This window comes from Temnothorax nylanderi, unplaced genomic scaffold (genome assembly GCF_030848795.1).
Source record: "Temnothorax nylanderi isolate EJ_2023f unplaced genomic scaffold, tnyl_v1.0 TNYL_tig0134_pilon, whole genome shotgun sequence".
Classification (NCBI taxonomy): Eukaryota; Metazoa; Arthropoda; class Insecta; order Hymenoptera; family Formicidae; genus Temnothorax; species Temnothorax nylanderi.
Genome location: NW_027249196.1, coordinates 391,990 through 414,601, shown reverse-complemented (window position 1 = coordinate 414,601; position 22,612 = coordinate 391,990). Strand labels below are relative to the sequence as shown.

The 22,612-nt window shown below is 42.8% G+C and overlaps 1 protein-coding gene across 1 annotated transcript in view; it reads left to right on the top strand.

Annotated features, from left to right (window-relative positions):
- The window catches only part of LOC139776971 (uncharacterized), a 47,186-nt gene extending 28,344 nt beyond the window's left edge, over positions 1-18,842 (top strand). The window contains exon 2 of the mRNA XM_071714059.1: positions 4,627-18,842. Within this exon, the coding sequence (XP_071570160.1) occupies positions 4,627-6,153 (1,527 nt within the window). The 3' untranslated portion in view covers positions 6,154-18,842. The remainder of the gene's footprint in view (positions 1-4,626) is intronic.
- The last annotated feature ends 3,770 nt before the right edge of the window (positions 18,843-22,612 follow it).

Here is a 22,612-nt window from a genome sequence, read left to right as displayed (position 1 = left end):
TTCGCGCGTACGTGTTACTCGAGACGTGAGGGAGAGGATTTTGACAAAGGCCGCGGGGGTAGACGCCGACGCCGTCTGACACAATCGATAAAACAAATCGACGCGTGAACAACGGTGCTCATGGCAGCGTGGCACGACGCCGGTGATTACGGATATGTCAAAGGCGCAACGTGCTTTGATTGAAGGCTTTGTACGGGACCTATCAACGCGCGCGCATTTGCACATGCATATATGCGCCTCCGTGTATGCATTTTTTCGCCGTTTTCCGTGACCACCTCAACCGCACCGTTAAACCTCGTGGCCGGCTCTTTGATCGATCGATCCGATGGCGATTTTTTTTTCTCGTAAGGAAAGTAAGTTCGCGGTAACGGTCGAGTTTTTAACCCTAAACCCGACGAGAGACGCGAAGAAAAAATGAAGCAAAATTATGCATCGCCTCTTGCCGGACGATAGTGAGGTTTTGCAGAAATATCCGGGGATTTCTCGCATAATAAATACATACGCGTGTTTTTTTTCTTGCTGCGATGCAACCGCAGCAGCGAGAAGCGATAATTAATTTCCTGCACCGGATTTTACAATTTACTCAGCTTTTCTTCCATTCGCCGTATTAATTGTTACGCCTCGATGATCGCCGGTAATGAAAGAATATATCTCTCTCTCTCTTTTTCTTTCTCTCTCTCTACGAGGTAGAAAATTGTATAATACACATCGCGCGCGCGGCATACGGAATTTAACTAGATTATTCCCACGCGCTATATTTCCTGAAATGATTATTAGATAATCTGGACGAGATGATATCAACGCTGAGCCGTTCGTTATTTAATTGCGTGATATCACGCTCTATTGTTCGTTGTATACAAATATCACTCGGTCACGTATTGTTTGCAATCCGAAGAAAGTAGTTTGTCGCCTACTCGATAACGACGAAACGCGGCAAATTTTATATATTAAGGTACCTGCGGCAGCGGTCTTCTTCTTACGAGACGGAAGATTCGCGTGGCCGAGAGGACGTGGGTATCATTTCAGGAAAATTGACGCCGCAGAAGATTTTCCCCGCGCCTGCATAGAACATTGCGCGAATAAGTGGCACGTATAGGCACCACCTGTTACCTCGGAAGGCGAAACTGGCGCGCGTTCCAATTAGGGGAATGAGCCTCCTCCTTTTATCGCCGTTCTCGCGCGCGGCGCGGAACGAGGGGGAAAAACCGCGAATAAACATTCTTTCCCTCATATCTCATTTCACGGGGGCACGATAAAGCGGCCTCGACGGCCGGATGGCCCCTGCCTAGCGCGCCCCTTTCGCAAAGCCGAGCGCTTCCTCTTCTGTGGTTACCTGGAGAAGAAAAAGAATTCACCGCGCAACCACGGAGATCGTAAATTAAAACGCTGGAGGTGCCTGTACAGTTGCCCTTTTCATTTCCTGCCTCTGTAGTGGTGCCTATTGATCCCGACCTATTTGCCTCAAAGGGAAAATTATTGAAAAAGCTGACTTTTTCTCGACGAAGTTCGCAAATAAAATGCGGATCGATCGATCCCGACAGCCTAATGCAATTTCGTTGAGGATTACTGAGACGCGAAGAAAACGGGGAATAAGATTGGGTTCAATAACGTATATTCAGAAATTATTTAAACGAAAATGACGCTCGGCAGTAATTTACATAAAATATAATAATTATATGCAAAATTTTGTAGTTTTATATATGTTAAACGATTGTTTAAAACTGCTTGAGGAAGAGAATTAAAATTCTATCGGTTAAATTAATATTCCAAAAATTGTTCCCTTTGTAGAGTTATAATTCTCAATAAATATTCGTGACCATTTTGCAAATTCAGAGTGAGGTCGCGTTGCCCACGAAAGTCTTGCATTGCGCTGCAGCTGCATGTATGCAGGGGTGAATATATTATTTCGCGTAATGGTATGCATGATAAACATGCAGCGAGACAAAAAAATTTCCAACGGAAAATATTTTTGGGAACGTCATTAAATTGCGAGGTTATTAAAAAAGCAATAACAGAGAATTTGCAAATTAGATTTCTGCCAATTTTGTCTCTCATTGGAATATTTCGCGCGTGTCAAGTATTAAAAAGATTCATATAATAGAAAAAAAACGCGAGGTCGGTTTTCCGACTCTTGTTTTTTTTTTACGTTGAATTGCTTGTACTCTCTTCGGAACTCTAGAGCTCTTTGCGATAAAGCCTCCATTACATCGAAATTCTAAAAATGGGCTGTTGGAGTCATAGAGAAAAATTGATTTGGGGTATCTGCATGACTTCCGCACAAAAGTGCACCCTATACGAAAACTTCCGGCCAGCCGGTCGGTCGTCCCCTTGAAATCGATCAACCTGAATGTTTTGTCACGATGACGCACGTGGAAACTGCTTACGTGTCTGACACGGGGTCAAGTGAAACGTGCAAGTTCGGGGTTGCGGGGATAAGCAGAGCCATTTTTCACCGAACCTACTGCTCGAGAACTTTTGCCAAATACTGACTCATTCAGAGATATAATTGAAACTTGATCCAACATGTTTCTTGCTACAAGTTTATTTTCAAGAATTTATCTGAATCATGGTGATTAATTCTCCTAATAAGGGATACATTCCTACGATATCTCTTTCTGTAAACACAGCGCAGTCGAATGTAACGGATATCAATTGTAACGGAATGTAACTCCAAAGCGCGTTGGAAAGCGACTTTCTATCGATACACAGAAAATATACCGAATTACGCTTTCATGATTATGAGTCTTGATTAATTGTGGTCTGTGAATTATTTTTTCCTACTCATCATTTTGCGTAATAATCACGAAAGCAGGATGTACGGGGTATTCCAGATAATTCTTTTCTGCTTTCTTTTAACTGGACTCTTTCTGTTTTATTTTAAGCCGGAAAATTTAATGGCGGATCTAATCATATACGGACATATCTAAGATATCATCAACAGATTGTGTGGAATGAGCTGTTGTTACGTATTATAGATCGCATTATTGTTGGAGCGAACGTTTCTGTGTTTCCGGTTGTAGTTGTGAAAAAAGAAATGCAGGAAATTTAGATAACATTCTATAAAGAAGAATTCATTCCCTATATCCTTGCCAGAATTCCGAAGCGACCTAAGTCCATATTTCATTGAACAAATAAAGGAGGAGGTAGATAACTTTCGATTCGATTTAAGGCCGAGAAGCTTTTTTCCATTCAGAGCCGTCGATATCGTTAATAAACGTGTTCGTGTCGATGCCTGGTACCTCGGTTCCTTGATCCACGAAGACACACGCTATTTTTAGGCAGAGATTTCGTTGGAGGTCGCCTCCAACCGGTATTGATCGTTGGAAATTATAGCTCATTGAAATCGCGCATCGCGACCGAATAGTCAAGTCTGAAGCGAGCCAAGCTGAATCCTGGACAATCTCCAACATGCTGTTTCTGTTTGCTACACACGCGAAAGGGACGATGCTACCCGAAATATTAAAGTAGGCCAGAAGGCACGGATTATCGAATTGCACGACGTTCGCTAGCGCAATCTGTCTCACCCATCTTTCAACACAGTCGTCCCAAGTATCAGGAAACATAATAATCTCGACGATTTCGAGGAAGCCGTAAATAGAAGATAGAAAACACTGAGTATAGATATACGTAAAAATACGATGCGAAAAAATTAATTATCGTTTCATATCGCGATGCAAGCAGAGAGATAGACCTTCTCATTTATTATGTAAGAAACTTTCTGACATTTCTCCGAAATTTGATTAGTAGGTAATTTTTAGCGTTGATATCATGCGGAAAGACATGTATTATTACAATAAAAATACATTAATCGTTTAAATACATTAATTAAATATTATTGCGGAAAGAAACATTATATTTTATGTGACGAGAAGATGTGAAGTGTCGCGTTGCGAGATGAACGTGCACTTTTTCAGCGTGCGATCGTGCGGTTGTTACCGAGGCACGTTGTGATTGAAACGGTGTTACGTTCGGCGAACGTGAGGTAAAATTATCGGGCCATCATTACGACACGTTCGCTGCCAGGTGCGCCATATAAACGATACACGCGCCTTACTTTACGTGGGCCACGTGCATCATTTACGAACTGGGAACAGATATATTCGAAAGCGCGTGTATCCGATCCGAGGTGCATCTCGTTTTGCTGTCGCTGCTTTACTGCCACTCTTGCGCAGAAATTATTAACGAACCCGAGCTTTATACGAACTTGATCGATTCTCACGAATAAATATATATCTCGACATGTATATGTACAGTTATGGCGTCATATCGGGCTAGGACGTATCGAGCTGCGACAGCAAATTCCTCATCATTCTATATCCTATAAATATTCCAGATTTTTTATTCTAGATATATTCCATATTTTACAACCAAAATTCTAGCTATCCCTCTGTGTTTGCAATGAATTTTTTCGTTTTGTTTTTCGAAAAACAAAATTTTCATTCGAATATCGCCAACTGTATGAAAATAAAAACGATCATCTACCTCTAATATTTACTTGCTATACACTCGGCGTGAAACGCCGTTTCTCAATCTATCGTGTTATCCGATTAATTATACAATTACTAATCGTATCATTCAAAACTGGATTGATTCGGTGCGTTAACGAGATATCTCCGCGTGTTGCAGGTGATAGATTTCGGTTCCAGCTGCTACGAGAATCAACGGGTATACACCTATATCCAGAGCCGCTTCTACCGTGCGCCGGAAGTAATATTGGGCGCGAGATACGGGATGCCGATCGATATGTGGAGCCTCGGATGCATCCTGGCGGAGCTGTTCACCGGTTTCCCACTACTACCGGGCGAGGACGAGGGAGACCAATTGGCGTGCATCATCGAGATGCTGGGCATGCCACCGCAGCGGCTCCTACAGAACTCCAAACGATCGCGTCAGTTCATCAGCTCGAAGGGCTACCCGAAGTACTGCACCGCGACGGCGATGCCGGACGGCACGACAGTGCTAAGCGGGGGTCTGTCGAGACGAGGGAAGCTGCGCGGTCCACCGGGCTCGCACGATCTCGAGCGCGCCCTGAAGGGCTGCGACGACGTTCTGTTCTTGGACTTTCTCAGACGTTGCCTCGTGTGGGAGCCGGAGTGCCGAATGACGCCGAACAAGGCGCTGAGGCATCCGTGGCTGCGCCGTCGATTGCCGAGGCCGCCGGGCGACAAGAACGACACGCTACCGGCGGTGACGTCGACGCAACCCGCGACCACCGGCGGCGGTTCCACCCTGAGAACGTCCGCGTCCGGCAGTAGGAGTTCCAGCAAGACCAACAGTCTGCAGAGCAGCAATAACGCCAGTGACGACATCGCGACGAGCAAGACGACGGGTCAGCAGACGAGGGGAAACCGTTTAATGGAGGACATGGTGTCGGCTTACGCGGGTTATTCGTACAACGCGTCCCAATTACACGGCGGTACTTGGGGCACCACGGGGGGATTAAACAGCGGTCACCAGTCGCTGAACTCTATCAGCGGGACCGGTGGCGGCGGTGGCGGTGGTGGCAGGAGCTCCTCCAGCAAGACCAACAGTCTGCAGGGGGCCAATAACACCAGCGACGACATTTCCACGAGCAAGACGACGGGTCAGCAGAGAGGAAATCGTTTGGTCGAGGACGTGGTGTCCGCTTACGCGGGTTACTCGTCGGCGTACGGCGCGTCTCAGCTGCACGGCGGCACCTGGGGCACGACGGGGGGACTGAATAGCGGCCATCAGTCGCTCAATTCCGTCAGTAGTAGGAGCTCCAGCAAGACGAACAATCAATTGCAGAGTGGTAATAATGCGTCGAGCGGCGATATTTCTGCGAGCAAGACCGAACGTCAGCAGCAGAGAGAGCGCGTGAGCGAGTTGCCGGTGACGATCTTCGATCCGTACCCCCTCGGGTCTTACGGTTGTCTGTCCGAGTCCCAGTTGCACGGGAGTCATCGGTCGAACCAGAGTAGCAGCCATCAGTCGCTCAATTCTGTCGACGGTGCGACGACCGGCAAGTCGCAGCGCGCTCGTCAAACACACCAGGCGCAGCAGCAACAGCACAATAACAATGGCGCGTCGCACGACAATTACAGCTCTCACGGCTCCTCGAGCAGCTCCAGCCGGTTGGTGCTCTCGTTCCAGCCGGGAATCCAGGAGATCCTCGAGGAGCTGAGACAATAGGCCAAGACGTGACGCCAATCGCTCTTTTCTCCTCCCTCCGATTCGCTCGCTCGCTGCCGTTCTCGGTATTGCTACTGACGAGCTTTTCGTCACGAAATGATCACGCGCTTTCCTCGTAGACAGAAGGAAACCCGTGAAAATAATGTAAAAATAAAGATGATTCGGTCCCGGTCATCTAATGTGAAACTCGGCTGTGTCTCGCTGCCTTCCGTTCGGGCGACGTCCGAGCTGCGCTACCTCGACGTAGCGTCGAGGAGGGTTACTTGCGGTCATAAGGGTGAATAGCTGTTTCATCATCGATCTCGGATACATGTGATTCACGCGTCGCGTTTCTACCGTCGCCGCGGTGTGGCTAGTTGTCGATGGGCCGCGAATCGGTTATAATCTGGTGAGAAGAAACGAGATGTTTTCTATGAGATTTCGTATGTCGGAGGTGTTCTCCTTTTAAAAGGCGAATGCCGAACGTCCATACAGTTAGCGTTGTCCGAGAAAAATCATACAAAAAAAAAATGATTGGAGGAAAGACTCATTTTCGCGGATTCGTCACTGGTTTATTATAACTGATTTCACGCCTTATGTCTAGTCTCGCGTTACAAGGTCGGTATTCTCGAAATCGTACCTTCAGCCGCGGCGACGTCGCTTCGCGTTGCTCTCCGGTCTACTCGTTTCGAGATTTATTCCCGCGGCCATTGCCTCCGTCGTGAAAATACGCGGTCGGTACGCTTGTCGGTAAGAGACATCTTTTCCCGCTACGACAATATCTTGAAAAGCTTCAGAAATTCTCGTGAATGGAGTATGGAACGATTCAACGCGCGATTGCGTCTCTTAAAACACTCGCCGTCGAGTCCTTTGCGAAACGTACAATCGTGAACTCAAAAGGCGCTTTCCTTTTTCGACGAGTCTTCGAAACGCGCCCCGGGAATCGCGAGGACGATCTCGACACTCGACACAACGCGACTGTTATTCATCGCCTCCCGGTGTTGTCTCTCGTCCTTTGTAAAGCTAGACTTTACGTTTTATTCCGACAAACGGTGAAACGTAAAACTCAATTTTTCAAAGACGTTTCAGGTCTATGTAACAAATCGACTAATTGACGGATAAGTACAGAGACGTACGCAAATGTTACTATCAAATTTGTCGCGGTACATAATACATCGATATAAGGAGGAACGAATTATTCATTCCTTCTCATCAGCGCGACGTATTTTCCCCAACACAATCGATTTCACCGGAGATAAGACGACAGGTCGTGTCGAATTGATCGCAAACAGAAGTCAGCTGAGTCCAAACGGAATCGTCGATCGACTTACATTTACATAAGTCTCGGTTCGCGAATCAGGATTAATGCACAATCGTCGTCGATCGTCTCTCACGGATCGCGACGGTGCGCAGGGGTAGTAGTTCGGACGACCTGGAGGTCATTGTGCCAAGGGAAGCCCGGGGAAACCGCGACGGCTCGATAGGTCGTACTTGATGCAGCACGTTAGATATATCGTCGTGTCGCGATGTCACCGACGACGACGCAGGCATAGCGTATCGTTCGCGATAGACATGATCTAATGATGAAGAAGGACACGCTCGACACTGAATAGATTTGCCGCTGATCGTAAAGACGCTGTCGCCTCTCTTTCTGTGATCCGAAAGAAATATATCCGAAATGCACTTTTCCGTCATTAATACGATTTGTTGCACATACTTGACCAAACGCGACAACAATTCGAGCGAGAATCGCGCGAATCGCTTCATAGACCGTTCACGGAAAGTTAGATCGATGAAATCGAATCGCGCTTGAAGAAGAACATTGTATACACGTGATGATTTTGTAAAATTTATAGGTTTTACACATTTTTTTTTATAATTGTGTTTTGTAAAGTTTTCTGTATTATATGCGTTTAAATATTAGTGCTTGTTTTTAATCGATTAAAATAGAACGCGTTAAGCAATTATTTTTCCAACATTTCTTTCGGTCATTGAAATGGACGGAAATTTTTTTAAATGCTTTTGATGATACTTTTTATTATGTACGTTACTTTGTAATTAATTACACACTTACTTTATTATCTTTTTCTCCTATTATCATAATTAAAGATCTTATTATGCGGCTCTTGTAGGCGATAGATAGAGAAGGCTGCCTTCCCTGCATTAAATTGCTCACTACACGAATCCATTAGTGATGAATTATGAACGCTCATTACGGTTTTCAACCGAACGCAAAGTTCAGTCAATTCTGAAGCGGGCTTTGATTAAAAGCAAGCACGGTGAACCGGGGGAAACGCCGGAAAAAATATCGTACCTAGGCGGCTGAGTTGTACTCCTCCCGCTTACTTTACGGCGCTCCAGCGTTTAATCCGATGCGATGAACGGCGCGACGCGCAATTTACGACGAGAAGAATCGCGCTCGGTTTGTTAACTTCCCTCAGCTTCTTCTGGGCTAACTGGGTTAATTTTCCCCTCGTGCATTCTCGTCTCGGTGCTTATTATTCGCTGCGTACATTTAATCGAGACGGAAACGTCCGGCGTTACAGTAGCGGCCTTTTCTATCCCTCGCGGTTCTCGCTTGTGAGACGTGTGACAGTCGCGTTTTTCACGCACCATCCGTCTTTCACGTTCTTCTTTCCCTCGCGGACACGTTCGGTTAGGTCTTACGGGAGCGCGCGTCTCTCTAGCGAGAAATCCGGTTTAAAGGACACACGACAAAGAACCGAAAATAAAAGGGATTTCCCTTTGCTCGCGCGGGGTGAACGACTCGTGTCCTATGACCGTTTTAGTTCCGCATTATTATCGGTACCTCGTAGATCTTTGTAGTCTCCGTTATGAATGGACGGCTTTTATATGTGGAAAACTCTGAGATAGATTTTTACAATTGTTTCTAGAAAAAGAACACGATAGTATCTATGTAATGTAAATCATTTCTACATAAAAGCCGTTCAAATTCACTCGTAGCATCAATTTACATATCAATATCAGTTTAAATTAGAAACTGTAAATTGAGAACTTTTTATTCAATATATTAAAATTTAAATTATTTAATTAATAATTAATATTAAAATTAATTATTAATTTTGTAAGGAAGCAACAATTTCAATGTATATTGTTCTGTAATGATTGTTCTACGTTTATTTTAAAACCATGTCAGAAACGCATTTTACTACGTAACTTTTTTCGAAAAAAATTTTGCGAATATTTATTTATTTATTTGTACGAGAAAGTGTACAAGAAAGTGTTGTAATTTTTTGTATGAAAAAAAGACAAAAGAGAACTCGAATCAAGCCGATATCAATGATCGATCTCCTACTGTATAATTTCATCCAAGTGCAAATATATTATTGGCAATAGAGAAATCATTAATATGCATCACTTCTTCGCTGAACCATTGTTAAACGTTGATGTGCTTTAATTACCACTTCCTGTTTTATCGCGTCGTCATCAATTTTCCCCGAGTTATTTCAAGCTTTACTTTGTGCCCGACCGTAATCGTCAGGCGATCTCTTGTTCACCAGAACAGCTTTCGGAGCACGACAGCACGCGCGGTCCGCGAACAATGCGATGACTCTGGCGATGCGAAATCGCTAAATTTAGGCGAACAAAACCGCGTGCGCGGGGCGGGCAGTTGTAAGAGCCGAGCGTGGATGAGTGACGAGACGACGACGACGACGACGACGAAGGAGAGAAACATGACGAGAAAAAATAACCGAAAGAGAATGGACATGTAAAAGGCGGCGAAAAGGGCGCCGACGCGACGCAGCCGACAATGATAGCAGCGAAGAGCGGCAAAGTCGATTAAATTTGAAAGAGATCGGAGCGATCGGCGGATTTAAAAAATCGTGATACCGAACGGCATGTCTTTGTGATATGGAACTTAGGCGTACTGGGATTTATACTAACGAATGTAGATAAAAAAGTATATATATATATATTATATATGTGTGTAAAAATTACGTATATTATGTTATATCGAGGTGATGAATGAATAGTTTGTAAAGCGCGCGATGTAGTTTAATCTCGTCGTAGATAGAGTGCTCGCAAAAGTATTGACGACCCTCTTCTTTTCCTTTGTACAAGGAATACAAGGTGTACGAGGAACGAGTATCGATGCCCTATTCTTTCTTCGAAAATATCGCTCTTGAAAACAATATTTCTCTGTGAATAATATATAATCTTAATTAAATATTAATATTAGCAGAATATAATATTGATATCATACATATTATTATATTTATATATAATATGTATTATATTATAACATAATATTAATATATAATTATTGATATATACATTATATCATTAATATATTACTTATACGTAAAAGGTAAAAAATCGGAACCTTTTTACAATCGATACTTGTTCTCACTTCGACGACCGAGTATAAGAATAACTGGGTTTTTGATACAACTTTGAGTACAGTTCAGGTTGAGCGATCGAGAACGCAGGACGATCTTAGTGACGTGTTGTGACACGAACGTGGGTTTCGAGTTTGGATTTCTTTCATCCTCTCATCTCCAAATCGATCCTAATCCGCGAAAGTATATCACCCGATTATTTCGTACGTGTAATTTTAGCGTGCAGTAGTATAGCTTTTTTAATTTCTCAGCGATATTATCTCGTAAGTTCTCTTAATCCGACCATAATAGAACGAATTACGGCGACATCGAGAGAATCGTATCGCAACGCGTGCGCGTTCGCGAGAATGCTCGTCTCGTCGAGAGATGAAACAAGAACGTTAATCGGCCGAAACCCGGAGGGAAATAATCACGATCCGTCGTCGCTGCGCCACGTCCCGGAAATCGATCGGGAAAAAATGTATCGACCGGTCTCGACGATCGCACGCGTGCATTACTTTAGTGGCGATTAGCTGGGACCGGTCGTCGCTACCACTGCCGATAGCTCGTTAGGTAGGCGCCACGCTTCATTTTTCGCAAGCTGGCTCATTTGCGCGAAACCTAGTCTCCGTTTTTTCCCCCGTCCCCGTAATTCTCGCGAATTAACACGTGGAGTGCCGGCCGACGATTCGCTAATTCCGCATGCAAGGATACCGTTACCGTGCATCACCGATTGTACTCAATGCTATGCAATGCGGAGGCACTTCGGTGCGCTGTGTACATATGAATACATTATAGTAATTGAATATCCTGTATACGCACAAATGCCTTCGCGGTAATCGGCGATATATCTTATCGAGAGAATGTGTTAAATGCCTAGACACTTGTTACTTACGTTACATTACGACTGATCGCGATGAAGAAAATAAAAGGTAAACATTTCAATAATTGAAGATAATGAACGATCAAAGATTACACGCGAGCGACTCGTATAATAATCAATTTTGTTCAATCATAAATTTACATTCTCAGAATATATTCCGATGGGAAATATACCCCCCTTATTCTTGTTAAATGTGGATTGCGCTCTGGCTTTACGATAGTCGACGTGTTACAGTTTCAGCGGTGAAATCAAGTATTTTTTTAGCGCGCTGGAATTACGATGTATTAATTGGCGTAAATTACTGTGTGTATGCGAGCTTGTACTTATACTATCTTAACGAGATTCAATCGGTAAACAGAGAGTAACAATGTGGCACTCAACGTGTTAATCACTTATTTATGATGGTTGTACTGACTTAATTTATTTCCTCGCTGCTTCAACCGGTGATTCACGTTTACCCTTTCAGTTGTCGCTGCAGCTTCGCGGCACAGAGCCATTCGCGTGTCGCTGCCTGATCTCGGGAAAGATCGCGCGAAAGTCCGTTCGAAATCATTTTTCTAGATGTGGAATGAGTAATAATCGGTCTTTCCTCTTTTTCTCGTCTCTCCGCTCTCGGGATTTAACGACGCTTTTTCTCGCCGTTCATGCGACGTGTCCTGAGATATAAGCGATTTTAAGCTTGTAACGAAGCAAGCGCGAATCTCAAGGTTGGGGTTGTTGGTGAATGAGAGATTGCAATTGTCTGGAATTTTTTCGTGGATTCCTTCGTTAAAAAGTGCGCGGGTTGTTGCGAAACTCGCGGTGATTTTGTCCCTTTCCATTCGCAAGAACAGTGTTCTTCATTTAAGTCGTCTAACATGAGAAGAAATGTTACTTGTGCTTTGTTGTTCGTGATTGTCCCTTTGATCGCCTTAGCTGAGCATCTATTCAAAGCAAACTGGTTATGCGGTAAATGAGATCCCAGATTTTAATATAAACGTTTTCAAATAGAGCGGAGCAATTGATTCTTACGAAAATAGACGCGAGACGCGAAAATGCCTTTATTTGGCATTTACGATCGGATCGAAAATCCTTAGATTGTACCTGCTCGTTAAATCGATTTCTGCGGCGAACAAAATTTCCAGTTTACTCCCTTTCAATATAATGCATTCGTGATAAATACAATTACGTTACTTGGTATTTGCGGAGTGATAATCCGTAACGTCGTTTAAATTATTAATTTCAGATATGAATATTTAACGAGACGTTTATCATATACGCGTGAAACGGCTGGTGTAATATGGAACTCTCGACGAAATTCGGGAAAATCGTCGCCGATCGAGCGTAATCGAACTTCGACTTGGGTAAACGGATCATCGCGGTAAATTTTTAACCACAGGCGTAAACAGCGCGTGAAATGTATTTGACCGGAAATCGATATGCGACGCATCGGAACAACGCGAAGCGAGCGAGAAACGAGCGAGCAACTATATATACGCATGAGAGAATAAAGGAAAGATCGATTTCGAATTAAAAAAAAAATCGATTCCGGCTATCGGTTTAGGATTAATAATTATCCTTAGCGAAAAAGTGACGTAAGTGCGGAAGAAATCGGCGGATAATAACGAGAGAACGAGTTAGGCGAGAGGAAGGAAGGAAGGGAGAGAAAGAGCGACCGCGGGACAAAACGACGAGAGACTGTATCACGTTTCTAACGTAACGATGTACATGTACTATATAATTGCGTAAGCGTTTGTATGATAGTTAAGGAATTTTTCGTAAAATTAACCGTTAGGGACGCGCGTTTAGCATACATCGTGTGCGTACGCCCGCGCACACCCCCACACACACACAACGTGGCGAACAGGTGCCTCGGAGTTCGTTGAGCGCGTTTAACCCCTCTCAGTTCGTGACCCGTCCCCGTGGCATCCCTCTTTATCACGTCACTCGCGACGAATCGCGCTTTGCCGGCGTGTACTGTCGCTCCGAGAAGCGAGAGGATTCGAGTTGCGTCGCGAGTGAAAATCTCGTATTCGCGAACCTCCTCCGCGCTTCGGTCCCATCGTGCTAGACTTCGGAATCTTCGTTCTCGTTCTCTTCACGAACTTTCTCACTCGGTGATGCGAAACTATTCTGAAAGCTGAAGATGCGCATCCCATCGATAGAAGAAGAATCCAGGTCAGAATTGTTAAGGCTCTGTGCCATTCAAAAATTTAATCCTCAGATTGAAGAATTCTCGTTTTCCTCGTCTCTCTCTCTGTATACGTTTAAAATCTCTATCTCTAATTCTTGCTGCTTTTATATTTTTGGTTAGTGAGTTTAATTTTAATTTTTTTGTACGATTTACTCCGGCCTTTTATTCGATATTAAAGGTGATCTAAAATAACGAGGGACAAGTTGTGCATATGTATGCACATTAAATGTAATGCACATATAATTTACATTCACTTACGCTAAATTGCTGAGTTGAGCGTTGCGTTTAGTGTCTCGCCTAATGGACTCGCTTACGACTTCTAAGAACCGTCGGATTATTCCATAATGCGACCAGTTATTCTGTAATAACCTATCACTATCCGATGGATGCCATCTGCAGCCGGGTTATTCCGGGGAAATTGCGTGGAAAATTGCTTTCGCGAAGCGAGGACGGTCGCGCGAGTCGTCCGATCGATCGGCGATTAGCGACGATCGAGGGGTCGTCAACCGGTTAGTCGCACACGTTCAACGGAATTTTTGGGTCGGGAATTTTCACGCCGAAATGCATGTACTGCAATTTGACTTGGGATCGAAGAGTGAGAAAGAAAAAGAGTCTTTTTCACACGCAATCGCGCGACTCGGTTTCGCGGCGCTGAGACTATAAGTCGTCCAAGAAACTATGAAACGACGAGCGTTCGTCAAACGAATGTTCGCCGAATTATGTCCACGATCATTCGCACACCCACGGCACGTGCGCGGCGTGCAACGAACGATGCAGGTAGAGGTACCTGTTTGAGCGATTTAGAACAAAGCCACTGTATTAAGTCATATAGATAAGCGAGAATTTAGGACCGGTTTCTCTCACGCAAATGTGTCGCTTGGCTTCAGCCTCGGTTCGTCCGATTCTCTGTTTCCTGAGTCGTAACACCCAGTTATATCATAAAAAGAGAACACTTTTTTTCGAAGCTTTGGAGATATTACACACACACATATATCCTTAACAGAAACTGAATTAAATTCGTAGTTACTCAGAAGTAACTACGAATTTAGTTCAGTTTCTTAAGGACATAAATTAACTGCAGGATAAGGCACATTTTATTAAACAGAAAGAATGATTTGTAGAATAGATAAGACAGATGAATAAGCGATAATAACAAACCCTGTATATGCGGAGAAAGAGAAACGGATCGATCGCAGTTAGCGCCAAGCGATGAAACCGGCTCTTAGACAATGTAATGATCATATAGCTGATAAGAAAAAGAGAATACGTGCGGAGAACAAAGTCGGTTAGCTAGTAGATTAATGCTGTTTTTTAGCGACCAGGACACAACACGTTTCTCGCTGTATATTTATTTCCTCATCGCGACCCTCTTCGCCGAAGGCAACGACCAATCGATCGCGTGTCGCCCATCCCCGTTTACGCAATCGATTTTTATTTTTATCACAACATGATAATTGTAACGCGTATATATTTTACGGTGAAACCGGAATCTCTAAACACGACCTTATAAATATATGATCAATTTTCGTTCGTATTTCGATCTGTATTCGGGCTTGGATACCTGGCAAAATTGGCGGAATCAAGCGAGAATAATTGTAAATAATAAAGTAGTTGACAATCATGTTATCATCGATCGAACGTATATTAAGTGTCGATTTCTTGGAATGTAAAATCGTATTTGAAGTAAGCCTCTAACATTAGGAAAACATTGGTTTGTTTCGTATACTTGTGCCTGAAATTTGTCAATTATCGTGTTGTGACACGCAGCAAAAATCGCACGCGTAAAGGGGGTCCAAGATCCGGTTGCGCTGACGGCTCGGTTGATTTAGACTGTCTGGACGCTTGAAAATTTTGTGTTAACAAAAACTCGAAAGTCGGATTTGGAGAAATTAGATCTCAACTGAAAGAATTTTCTTCTCGATCCGAAATAGAGGTTCTTATTGTCGATTACTGGCTCTCGATACTAAAGTTTTGGATGTTCAGCTTGGTTCCGGTTGGCGATTTGTCCTTTTTGCGGGTCGGAACTGTAGATAACAATTGTGGAAAAAGAGAAAAAGAATTGAGTTAACCCAGAGTTGAAAATCAACCGACGTCGGTGCGCCCGGGGTTCCGCAGTGTCTTTTATTTCGTACCTAACGAAACATTCTAGATCGTTGTTCCTCGGTCACTGTGTATGTTATTGGTGACTGGCAAAGCCTCAAGTTTTTACCGTAACCAAAATGGATTTTGCGTTGGACACTGTTTCCTATAGCTCTCGAAATGTATTATAGATTACGTATGTACGTGCCTGCGAGAAAAAAATACTTGGCGGGACACAAAGATACAAAATACACGGACACACACATGCACACGCAATCCCACGTTCGTTACAATCCGTAGCCTTTAAACGCTCGCATCGCATCTTTTTACCGCTAAAGTGTATACATCGCGGAACAAGTTCATGGCATAATTACTGTGTAATGTCAATGTCGCTTTGTTCCTAGCATAATCGAAGCGCATAATCCAGGCTGCGCAACGCGCAGCTTTAATATTCTAGAAAGCTGAGTGGAGTGCGTATTAATTAATTATTGCGGTCGCGCGGCGAACATTGTGATAGCTACGTAGTTGCGAATCGTCGTCGCGCAGCGATAACAAATTGTGATCCGAGATTTATACTCTTAATCCGTAAGTCGTAGCATGAGGAATTACAGATAAATATCATTTTAATACGTCCTGCATTATCCCCCTTGGTGTATATCGATCACTTGCAAGCATGCGGTTTAGAGACGCAAAACCGCATCTATACGTCATTTTTCACATATCATATACAACGCGCTAAATTATTAAATTTTAAATTGTCCAATTTTAAATAAGGTCCAAGATGATTATCTTTTAGGAAGCGAGTTGCTTTTACTCGAAAGCTAAGATTATTTCCTATTTTATTTCGCAACTCTCGAGTCATTCACGCGAAAGGGAAACGTTTTTATTTGTTTGCATTTTATGAATTATTGATTAATTCGTTTTTAATTAATTTTGCTCCACGAAAATTCGGATGTATCGAGATGCTATTATACTTTTTCTCATGTTATTTTCAAGAATTCGCGCTTTTGTTCCTGCGCATTTATGTATCCCGACTGAATGGTATTTTTACCTATACCTATACGCTCTCGTCATAAAAATTGCGAGATAGATCTCCGATAAAATGCACAGTGCGCGCGTAGAAGTTAATACGATTCAAGAACGATAGTCCCAGTTAATTCCAGGACGATCTTTATTGCGCGAACTACGTCTGCCTACGTTTGTTCCTAGCCAAATATTTTTCACTTTGATCGCCAATGAGAGGGTGAACTTTTGAGATAATTTTGCAGCGCATTTTTTAAATATTACGAAAAAAAACAGGTGAGATATCTCTGTTAGCAATTAATATCGTCGCAACGTGAGTGCGGTCACGACCACTGTGCAATCATAATTATTGCAAGTGTATGTAAGCTCTCTCGCGAGAAAAGTGAATTTCGAATGGAACGAAGAATGCTGCCACAATTACCTGCGTGGTTTCGAAGGTACACGCGTACAACAAAACACACACACACACACACACATATATATACAAATGCGTACACGCTCTCTGTCTCTCAGATGATACGTGCGTCGCATACGTACTGGTCATTATTCGTTTGCACGCATGTCCTTTCCACGCACCTCTCGTACCCTTGATGCCCATCTGGAGCGGGGCGTTTTCGTTTATTTTACGATAATACGTCTTTTCGGTTATCGTTTTACTTAGTCGACAGTAAGACTTTTCCTATATTTTAAGTTGTTAATGTTGTGTATAAGGATATGTTTGCGCCGCTGCGACACGTCTGGTGGGGGAAGAGGGGTCTCGGACACATAAATTAATTAATCCTAGCATTAACCAAAGGGGAAAGTGCGTTTTGTACTGAACGGTTATTAATGTCAGAATTTTCATTAGCTTATTATGATATTACGGATTAGAGAAAGAGAATATATATTATGATTCAATAATCTCTCCAATTAATCTCTTCAAGTTTTTTCACAGATTTCAAATAATCGGCGATTTTATTAATATATTACAGAAAAAATGTATTTTTCTGTTACTTATAACTCCACGAAATGTATTATTTATTGTTTTTTAATATTTTTGATATTATAAAGAATATCTTAAATGTGCTAGGATAAATTAATATTTTAATTCTCTTCGCGAATTTTTGAGGCATTTAGTTTCAAGTTTCAAGGAAAACCGCAATCGATTGATGAGACATTGTTCTTATCACGTTTGACTTTATCACGTGACTGCCGCTTGCATTTATGCATTGCGCATTTCTTTTTTATTTCGTATTATTGCAGAATACTCTACCGAAGGGTTCGGTGCAAGAAACTTACGATACGTAAAGCGCATTTTTAGATACGATTTCATGTTTAAAGTAAACTACGTCGAATTATGGGACTTGCTATTATTTCCGCACACGAACTCTTTAATTTCCTAATTCTTTAATTTTCCCTTTGCACGAACTCGCTCGTGTCTTTCCCGAGTTTTTCACAGACCGGATGGCTCGCAGCGGCTAATTGTCTCGGCTTTTGTACCGCCGTAAAATGCGCATTGTCACAAAACCTAAAAATACACAAACACACATACACGCATACTCGCACGCACGCGCGCGCACACACACACGGACAAAACAGACACACGAACACGTACACACATCCGTCTGCTCCGGTTTTACGTAAGTTTATGCTAAGTTCTTAGGATGTTAACGTGGCTTCTCATTTTATTTAAGCGACAATGCAAAGTTTGATCTCTTACTCGTACATACATCATTATGAATATAAATATTATAAATAAATACACATTACATGGATAATCCGCATAATTATGATTACGCGAGGAATCATGCTCGTTGCGTCCCTTCCCTCCCGCGTCCTTCCCTCTCACCTCCGTACCCTCTTCGCGATTAGCGAATTTCTTCGATGGAACGAGGGGACGAGGTGCGTCTCGTCGCGCGTTCCTCTTCTCCACCGTGGGGAACACCGCATGTTATACATATATAAATATATATAAGGAAAGAAAAAAACAAATATACAAATATATAGGACGCGATTCGAGCGTTCGTCCCACGTGTAAAGATACACTACCAGTCCCACCATTTATCCTCTTCCCCCCCCCCTCCCCCCGGGTCATCCCTTCCCTCCTCTGCCCGCAAACAATTGTAAACGCGTTCTCGCCGCGAGTCACGAAAGCGCGAATATGATTTTTTAAAGAACTGCTCCGACTTGATTAAGAAACGAAATAAACGCTGCTTATGACAGTTAAAACGGCTGTACACGTGCTTTTTCATATCCTCAATTCCCCTCCCGACTTTTTCCGCTCCCGAAATGGAGTCAAGAACGGTTTGACCTCGAAAATAAAGTGGCTTCTGCCAAGATTTCTGTTGAAATTAGAGAAGATTATCCTCCGAAAGAGCCGAAGAAGCACCAATCTAGAATTGACCTAGATTCATTTGCATAGCAAAAAGCAAGAATGAGGTAAGTGCATAATTTGTAAGATCCAATCTGAATATGCAGTCGTATATCTAAAAAAGATCTTGCAAATTGTGGGCTTGACTCGCTCGTACATTAAAGTTCTTAGAATCAATATTTTATTCGTATCGAGGAAATCTCGATTCCATTCTTCCTCCTAATTTGTCTCGTCAAACGATATTCAGAAAAGAATTCATTGTTAACAAGTGTTGTCTTTTTGACAGTGTAAATGGGCGAAAAATAATGGCGGAAATATTTTGGCTGATCACGCACACGAACAATATTAATCACGCTAGAACGTACACTCTGTGTTTTCTCGCCAGGTGCGCCTGGGGCATCGTGATATTAAATAATTAACGAGCGCGCGTAAAGTTATATCGATGACATCTTGAGATATGAGGGCCACCGACGAACCCGACGCCGAGGTATTATAAATCTGAAACTATCGTCTTTGGCGGAAATTTCCATCTAACAACTGAACGCGCGGGCGGATTTATTTCTCTCTCAGCGGAAAAAGAAGGACGGGATCGTATATCGAGCGTGAAGAATGGCCAAGAAATCAGATGGGTTTCTCTTGTTTCTTTTCTCTTGGACGTTTATTGTGCGTCGGAGTGTTGTCCGACTGGGCTCCGATGGAGCTTTACCGCGAATCAACGAAGGAGAGACCCACGGCACCGGAATGGTCCCAATAATCCTTGACATTTGTCACCCGGATCCTATCGGATCGGTGCTTCGCTCTCTCTCTCTCCTCCGAGGCCCGGCGTCTAAAACCCCAAGGTGGACCCGAATCGAAATGCTCCCCTCGTACCACCCATTCGAGTGCACATAGCCGGATAATAATTATGGACACGACGTCACGCGTGGGTGATTCTCTCGGGGACGGGTACTGAATTACATCGGACCAACGTCATTTTCGGCGGAGGAGAAATATTGTACTTTAGAACGACGTCAACAATCGACGCCGGAATATTGCCCTCTTCGCGAACGCGCGAGGAATATTTTGATCCGTCCAATTATTTCCCACTGTATTTCCCACAGTTTTACTTTTTAACACGGAACGGAATCTCACTGCGCAACCACCTCTCGCGTTTTACGTATGTATATTCTATGTTCTGATATTACGGGGGAAAAAATTATATCGGATTAACGTAATTTTTTCGGCGGGGAGAAATATTGTATTTTAGAAAGATGTCATCAATCGACGCCGGAATATTGCTCTCTTCGCGAACGCGCGAGGAATATTTGATCTGTCCAATTATTTCCCACTGCATAGGACCCTACAGTTTTACTTTTTAACAGGAATGGAATAACCATGTAAACAATTCTCGCGTTTCACATATTTATGTTCTGATATTACAGGGGAAAAAAATATATTATGAGCGGATTGATGATGTTCGTAAGCAAAACGAGCCTCAATGTAAGTATGAATTTAGGGCAATTCAATTATGCCACGTCCGGTAAATGAGAGTAACCCATTAAGTATACTTGACTGATGCATATCGGACGGAAGGACGGACGGATATGTATCATCCATGTCTATTGATTACATCTTCCGGTGAAAACGGGACATTGCGCAATGTCGTCGATGTTTGACCGCGTCAAACGATGTGCGCCCGATAATACGCGGTTACCGTTTGATATAGCGCTTATCTGCTGCGTTGTGATCATTAGCATGTACCACGAGTTAATTTTTATATCGTAATTTTATCGCAACACGTGTTAATTTCCCTGATTCACCTGAGCATGTGTAATAATAACGTGATAACTTTACGACAACTAAATGGAACGGGATAAAAGTTTAATCGTAAAAAAGGATGAACGCAAAAGACAACGTGAGAATCATATTCATATATCACGTTTTTATAGAAATGTAAAAATACATCAAGTAATGAAAGCACAAATATGTGTTCTGTTTTTATTAATACTAAATATAGAGGAAAATTAAGCAGCGGTAAAGTGGGACGCGGTCATAGTTCTTTACAGAAATATCCGGGCAAGTGGATCACTTTCGGATGAGATAATAGCCGAATGAGCACGAAAATTCAGAGTAATAAGACTGACTAGAAATATTATTATCCTTGTCGTCGAGAACCGGCGTCCTACGTTACAGATAATTATAATCCCGGCGCTGGTTTTTCAACGTGACGCGATCGATATTCCCCAAGCGTGTGTTACGACATTCCGGTTAATTCTGCCTATCATTATTTTCTATTAATATAATGCTCCGCTCGAATAACTCGATATAGCACTCGATTTGCGTCAATATTGCACTATTTTCAGACGCGATGTATTCCCTAAATGTACCTCTTCTCGCAATTGGCCGTTCAACATCGCTTAATTAACCTCTAGCCTATTAATTAACCCCTTGCACATTATTACCCTTGATTTAGTACCAAGTATTCGTTACAAACCCTTAAGTCATTCTCGGACACTTTGATTCTTTTTATATTACGGTCTTATATTACGACACGCCAAATTTAACAGCGCTTTACTTCGAAGAGAGAGAAATGTTTTATTAGTTGGAATATCGGAACACGATAATTTATAGCACCTGTGTTGTACGATCGAGCGTTCTTATCTCATCGTTAATTCAATGCTATCTCGTCGCCATCGAAAACATCAGAAAACGATGGAAATCAATCCTATTCGGATTCCATAGCCGAAGCTACGTTACGGTTACGTCCCTCTCCCAGAATCGTGTCCGGGGAATTAATGCCCGAGTCTAGAGCACCGATATATCGGTTCCCTGCAAATGACCTGGTTCGCTGCAAAGGTTGCAAAGGGTCAATTAATCACAATATCACCATCATCCGCTTCGCGTTACCCCCGCGGTACGTACTGTCAGCCTCTCGCTTCTAAACGCTCTCATTCATCACCGGCACCTGATATCGGCTATTTTCCAACACGCAAGCGAAACCCGACACATTTTCTTGCATTATTTAACTTCGATTAAGCGCATTTATCCGGCACCCGATCCGCTCTTTTTGCTCGCGCGATGAAAGATGCATCCGCGATATCGACGGTGAAGAAGATGAATTCGCCATCTTAGACTTGATCAGAGACGACATGCAACATCTTAATCGAATAACTCCAAAATTTCTTGCTGCTATAAATATAAACTGCCAAATAAAATTATTAAAATTTGAATATTAGACTCCTTAGAGTATTTTACAGTCGTTGCGAGAGCCGTGATATACTCCAAAACAAAGGCACGATCGAAAATATGAATACTTAACTTTTAGCAAATTAAGCTAAACAATGTTAATAAATTTAAGTATCGCAAATTTTTTTTATTAACCAAAAGATATTATTAAATAATCGTACGTATATTTGTCCATTTTGTATTTCGTTGAAATACAACTTTTCAAATCGGTTTACACCCCTTTTGCGTTTAAACCGTAATATCCAGGCTTTAACAATAATTGAGGGAAAACCTATACGAAGCACAAACGGGAAACAAACATAACCGATGACGCGAACGCACGTGAATGAAGCGGGAATTTTTCGGACACATGATCCGGCGACCGCGCTTTGCTCGATCGTGCCTCTGCATTTTTCAGAACAACACGT